This window comes from Littorina saxatilis, linkage group LG8 (assembly GCF_037325665.1).
Source record: "Littorina saxatilis isolate snail1 linkage group LG8, US_GU_Lsax_2.0, whole genome shotgun sequence".
Lineage (NCBI taxonomy): Eukaryota > Metazoa > Mollusca > Gastropoda > Littorinimorpha > Littorinidae > Littorina > Littorina saxatilis.
In genome coordinates, this window is record NC_090252.1 from 30,937,526 (window position 1) to 30,944,422 (window position 6,897).

The 6,897-nt window shown below is 47.5% G+C and overlaps 1 protein-coding gene across 1 annotated transcript; it reads left to right on the plus strand.

Moving 5' to 3' along the window:
* The first annotated feature begins 4,406 nt into the window (after positions 1-4,406).
* LOC138972253 (G-protein coupled receptor GRL101-like) lies at positions 4,407-6,482 on the plus strand. Its single transcript, XM_070344972.1, has one exon. The coding sequence runs from the start codon at positions 4,556-4,558 to the stop codon at positions 5,741-5,743; it is 1,188 nt and encodes a 395-aa protein (XP_070201073.1). The 5' UTR covers positions 4,407-4,555; the 3' UTR covers positions 5,744-6,482.
* Positions 6,483-6,897: the final 415 nt, after the last annotated feature.

The window sequence follows — 6,897 nt, forward strand, 5'->3', positions numbered from 1 at the left end:
TCTTTGGGAATAGTGTGACGTTTTTCTCAAAATGTGTGAAGTTTAACGTGCAAAGGGCTCAAACCGCGAAAGCTGAGAACAAGTAAGTTTAACCCGAAAAGAGTACTAATCGTCCTGAACCACTTTTCTTCTTGAGCGCTATATAACAGTTGCTTTCATTTATTTTTAAAGAAAAAAATCGTTTATTTACTTGTCCCTCAACCAGACTAAAGAAAGAACGGAGTTTAACAGGTTTATCACATTTCTTGTATGTAATACTGTATGATACCGCTGGGAAATTGGTGTCGCTTTGCCCCAATGGAAAGCTCGCAGCAACAAACCCCGCGCTACCCAGTTGACATCAGCAACCTTCACTTCTGGCAAAATGACCCGGGTCTTTTACGTGACACGACGGTGACTCGGGGATGGGACATGGATACCATCTCTGAGTCATCACATATATACAGTTGATCTGTGTCTGCAGGATTCGAACCCGTGACATGTTGATCAGAATTTTACACTGTACATTAAATTGAACACATCTTGAACACGGCTCTGTAACACATTTTGAACACTTTGTGACATTGTAATGTACATAACTCTGCTGGCAATAGTGGCACACATAGTTTTTACCAGTGTTTACATAATGAACACAAGGTGTTCACAGGTGGGTGTTCTAACAACATCTGTTTATTATGTGTACCTCTTTCGCTAGTAGAAGTATGCACTCTATCACGAAGTGTTCAAAACTTGTCACATAATCGTGCTCAAAATGTGTTCAATTCTGTTCAGAGTGCGGTTTGGTGCTACCATTAAAACCCGGCGACAATACGCACGCAGGGGCGTATGCAATGTTTTAAGCTGAGCTTGGTGCGTTCAAGTGTGTGTGCGTGAACACGCACGTACAATTATGACATCATCCAAACAAACCTGTATATTTGAATATTCATGTGTGTGTGTGTGTGTGTGTGTGTGTGTGTGTGTGTGTGTGTGTGTGTGTGTGTGTGTGTGTGTGTGTCCTATATGCGTGCGTTCGTTGCGAGGGTGTCCCATCACTAGTTTCATATTTAGCCTCCAGCAGCCTGTTCTAAATCAAGGTAACCATGTATCTTCTCCATCCCTCATACATGCAGATCTTTTGAAAGATAAAGTCACGCAATACTGCTACTTTGGATGCGTTAAACCATGGACCATTGAACATGTCCTTATCAAGTGTGTGGATGTATAAGAATTTCGTGACGAACACTACAGTGCAGAAACTCTGAAGGATTCTTTCCGGGACGTTCCAAATATCAATGGCTGTTATGCTTTATGGTAAAATACATTCTTGTTCTTGTTCTTGTTCTCTGGACAAGATTTTTACCTTTGAAAGGAGATCAAGATTTTCAACAAGGTTTGAAGTAACACATGTGAAAAGACATAAGATTTTTAGAACCTTCTTTTAACAGCGAAATAGTTTGAAGCATATGGAGACTGCCGTATGAACAGAGAAAGGAAACACAGTTGCGTCGGACTTGGATAGCCATATATTAGTTGGCGATACGTTATAAAAACAATAGCCAACCAACCAATCCATCCACCAAGCATGATGCAGTGTCCTTAAACAGTAATCTTTCTTCAGTGTGTGTTCACCAGTATGCTTTCCTTCGCCTGTTTTGTGAGCCTGTTAACACTCTCCTTCATTCAGCTGGCATATTCACAAGACGCTGTCAGCAGTGTCGTGGACAAAAGCACAGTGTCGAGTCGGTCCAGAGATATGTTTACAACAACGACTCAACGCAGAGTCACCCTTTCTAAACAGCAAGGGGGTCCCGCGACATTGAGCAATCAACAAAATGTAATCAAAAGGTCCATCAATCCGCGCGTAGTAACTGACGCATCGACCAATGAAGAAAGGGCTGGCAGCAGACAGCACAAATACACTATTCACACACTGACCAGGCCGCAGAAGGATGCCATGAACAACAGGCGTAAAGACCCACGTAACGATACTGACGCTTTGTCCGATAGACGTACACACCCAGTGTTTGGACAAGCGGCACAAGCACCACACATCCAAAACTCATCAACAGTGACTCTACTGCCAACAGGGCGTGTTGTCCGATTTCCAGCGACCTTTTCGTCCCGTTCTCCGCCAACCCCAACATCTGCACTGCAAACAGCAAGTAGAATAACATTTTCTTCCAGTCCGAAAGACGTAACGGAATGTCCTGGGGACACTCGCAAACACCTTCCGGAGGCAATGGAAGGACATGTTGCGGTAGTCTTTAAGAATACTAAGCGTGTACAAGAGTACGGCTGTGTCATCAACGTCCCAAAAGGTTACGGAATTATTATTCAGTTTGAGACGATGCTAATACATACAGAACATACTTTGGTACTCATTTCTCTGGCAGACGGAGTTCGACGCATGATCAACCGTTACTCTGAATCGTTTCATCTCAATTTAGCTCCTGTTATGAGCATCCACAATTCCTTGCTGCTCCTGATAAGAACATCATCAACGTATAAACTAGAGTCTGTCTTGAACCTCACCTACACGTCCCATCCCATGAGAGACATTCCGGCTTTCACACCTGTTATGAGTGACACTGACACGCTAGAAAGCCGCATGAAATATTTCTGCAAAGGAATCTCGAATCTCCCAGCAGCTATTTCATGTGACGGAATTCGTCATTGTGAGTTTGGTGAAGATGAGAAGAACTGCACTTACCGTAACGAAGGTTGCGGGGACTGGTTTCCTCACGGCAACTACTGTTTCAAGGCTACTTTTTTCATACAACAAAGATACGGGATCTCTACTACCTTCGTGAAAAGTACGGTGCCACTCCGAGCTGAAAAATATTGCCAGTCAAAGTACAACGCAACGCTGGCTTCACTGCAAGAACCTGGAGCAATGCAGGCCGCCGCAAACATGGTCCGCAAAAGCAGCTTTACCAACGCCGTAGTAGGCATCAGAAAAGTAAAACCAATCGACCTCAGGTTGTTGTACTTGTACCGCTACATGTGGCAGTGGGGAGAGCAGGGCGGTCCCATAGCGTATGACCAAAGCGAGCTGCAGAGAAAAGGGACGGCACTGGAGTGTGCTGTGCTCAATGTGAAGAAGGGGCTCTCTCTAGAGCCTTTGCTTTGTGGTGTAGTCAAATCCGACCAAGCTCCTCCTGAAGGCTTCATCTGCATGAGACCAAACCCGACCCGCGAGACAGGTAAGCTTTCACTGTCCGGAGTCTCTTTTCCCAGGGCATCCAAAACGCCAACCAAGTTCCAGACCAAGGAATGTCCAGACGGCTCGCTGGTGCAGACGTTCCATCGCTGTCAGTGGAGGGAGGAAGATGATGACGACGACTCTGGTTGGTCCCCTCTCCATCTGCCCTTGTTTCAGTGTCGTTTTGGGCCCGCCGTGCACTACTCGCTGTTTTGTGATGGAAAAGACGACTGCCAAGATCGCAGCGATGAAACCAACTGTCACAAACCGCAGTTTGCCCCTCTGCAGACATCATCTTTTATCTGCAGAAAGTTCCAGGCGGTTCCAGTTTTGCAGAGGTGTGACGGAATGCCGGACTGTTTTGATGAGAGTGATGAAGAGTTTTGTGATTCTTGTACACATTATCATGTTCTTTGTCAGGACGTGGGATGTATTCCCATGCACTATGCAAATTACTTCAAACAGTGCGCAAGCAATGCCTTAACCACAGAATCAGTCTCTCCGGCCACTCCACCTCGAAGGGTGCACCTAGACGGGACTGGAATGTCTTCCATCGTCACTGGAGACTGCGGTGAAGGTTTCTTCCACTGTCAGGGCGGCCTCTGCATCCCGACCTTTCTCCTCAACAACGGAGAGCAGGACTGCCCGCGGGGAGAAGATGAAGGCATTACTATGGTCAATGTGACGTGTCCAGGTTACTACAGGTGTCACGGTTCTGGCAACTGCGTCGACAGTGACCGTTTGTGTGACAACATCTACCACTGCCCCAACAAGGACGACGAGATGTTCTGTCATATGACCTGCCCACGTGACCAGGGCTGCCGTTGTGAAGGCTGGGCCTACACGTGTTCCGGGATGATCGACCCTCTGGAGAACCTTCACGTGCGCTACCTGGACCTGAGCCACGCTTCTAATGTGACTCTGGAAAAACTCCACTACATGGAGTACCTCGCCTTCCTCAACTTGTCTTCGTGCGGGCTTGGCAATGTGACTCTCTTCAACATGCCTGAGCTTCGAGTTCTCGATCTCAGCTTTAACCTTCTGACAGGTCTGTTTTCTCTCAGTCTCCGACACTTTCCTGCGCTTGAGTTTTTGGACCTGTCTGATAATTCTTTTGTGACAACTATCGGCAGTGACTTTGCTTTACAATTAGCAATAGGACAGCTTCGCAACCTGAGAACTTTGCTCATGACTAACGTTGGTTTGGAGGTAATAGACGACAAAGCGTTTAGTCCCTTGTCAAACCTGAGGCACCTCGACCTGAGAAAAAATCCATTGCAGAGGTATGTAGAGGGATCTCTGTTCGGTTTGACCTCCCTCGAAGAACTGCATACCGACGAATCAAAACTATGCTGTCATTATTTTCATCCTATGGTGTTGAGATGCTACGCTCCTTTCGATGAGCTCTCTTCCTGCAGTGACCTTTTGGCTCAGGATTTCTTCAGGGCATTTCTCTGGGTGCTCTCTTGCCAGGCCATTGTCGGTAACATCGGGGTCTTGGTCTACAGGCTGGTCTTCGCCACGCACAACTCGGCATCCGCGTTCGTAGTCCTGGTAAAGAACCTGTGCCTCTCTGATCTCCTGATGGGAATCTATATGATGGTGATCGGCGTGGCTGACGTTCAGTTCAGAGGGGAATACGTAGCTCAGGAGAACGGCTGGAAGAGCAGTGTGACATGTACGGTGGCCGGGTTTCTGTCGTTCGTGTCCAGCGAGGTGTCGGCCTTCGTGGTGTGTCTGATCACGCTGGACCGCGTGCTGGTCATCTGCTTCCCCTTCCACTCTCACCTGCACCTCAGTCATTTTGTCACCGTCATCTTGTGCTGCGGTGCATGGGTCCTGGGCTGTGTGCTGGCTGCAGTGCCTCTCCTGGCGGGGTTAGAGTTCTACGGACAGAACGGTATCTGTGTGCCTCTGCCTATCACTAGGCAGCAGTTCTCAGGGCAGAGGTACGCCTTCGCTGTCTTCATCGTCCTCAACTTTGTCCTCTTCCTCGCCATCGGCGTGGGGCAGGTCGTCATCTACAGCGCAGTGCGTAACTCCAGCAAGGCAGCGGGAAATCAGATGCGGGAACGAGACATGGCTCTAGCGCGGCGCCTTCTGGTCGTGGTGCTGACCGACTTCTGCTGCTGGTTCCCCATCGGTCTGCTGGGGTTGCTGGCTGCCCGGGGCTCTCCCGTCCCTGGCGTGGTCAACGTGTGGGCCGCCATCTTCGTGCTGCCGCTCAACTCGGCGCTCAACCCGTTCCTCTACACGCTGAACAGTGTCCTGCGGAAGCGGAGGGCGCGGAGGATGGAGAAGAGAACGAAGAAGACGCTAGGCAGGCTGAGGACGGAGATCGCCACATGGCAGCCGGCCAGCGTGCACGAGCTGGTCAGGATATGCGTCAGCTCCAGAGTGGTAGACAGGGAGACGCTGCAGACAGTGCTGGGGGTCAAGGACGCTGCGATAGTTGAAGGTCAGCATGGAGAGGACGTCGACCAGGGCAGGGGTGAGAATGACAGCAGTATTGACAATGGCAACCACACCACCTTAGTCACCCATGATGCTACTCTTTGAACGGCAACGTCTGTGCTGACATCGAACATGGCTCTTGACCTGTTTGCATTTTAAAGGTGTAGCTCTCTGTGGCCATCTTCGTAGATGTCAAAGAATCGAGGACAAGAAACGAAGTACAGTGGGGCCCCCACAAATTGTCACTCACTAAAAAGCTAATTACTCCTTGATTTGTTTCGCGAAAAACTTCATATTCGGTTTACATTGGTTTGAGATATGGGATGATAAGTTCACAAAGTGTCAAGTGTGTCTGTTAAATGGTCTGACTTTTATGCCCTTTCGAAAATGCATTCCAAACGCAGGGATTGACTTGAGACACGAGGTTTAGCACTGCGTGGTAGTTTGACATAATATTAAAGAGTTTGAGTTGTTCGTTTCTTGATAGTATAAGCACAGCTGTGTTACACCACTGTCTCTGAGCTACTTTGGAGTGATGCGCATAGATAAATAAATACAATTTTTTTTAATTAAAAAATAAAAACATTGAAGGCATTTTGTAAATTGTAGCTTCAAACAGCAAGACCTCCTGATATTGTTGTTTTCTGTGTTCGATCGGCGGCATGTTCAGAATTATTTCCTAAAAATACGGAGTGAAGGAAGGCCCCTGAGTACGAAATTGTAGAACCTTTCAATGTAGCGTTTATGAAGTCGGCCGATGTCAATCAGATTAACGTGACTGGTCGTTTTAATTTCAATTTGCAATGATTTTTGATAATCTGAAACGCGATGCTAAGTGTTTGGTTTTCTCTGCCAAGACCCCACGAAATGACCGAGAATGTCGGATTCTTATGCGATAAGCTCCCCTGATAAATGTCAAATGTTCAGTTCAAGAGGTATTAAACATCTCACCTGTTCGGTGTTTTGATAGAACGTCCAACGTTCAGCCATGTTGTTTGTGTGTGCTTGTGAAATCATTACATACTTCCGGGCGGGGCGGCTGGGTTAGAGTAATCTTTGCGAGACACGACAACGCCAGACACCACAGTTGGTTTCACAGATGAAATCGTACTACCTGTATCCGAGTGTACATGTTTTTCGAATGTATACCTCAAAGGGTGAAGCTACGATACCTAGTCCTTGAGGCTCACGTGTTTAAGTATATGAATATGACAGATTCGCCGATCTCTGTCTCTCTCTGAGTCTCTCTCTCTGTCTCT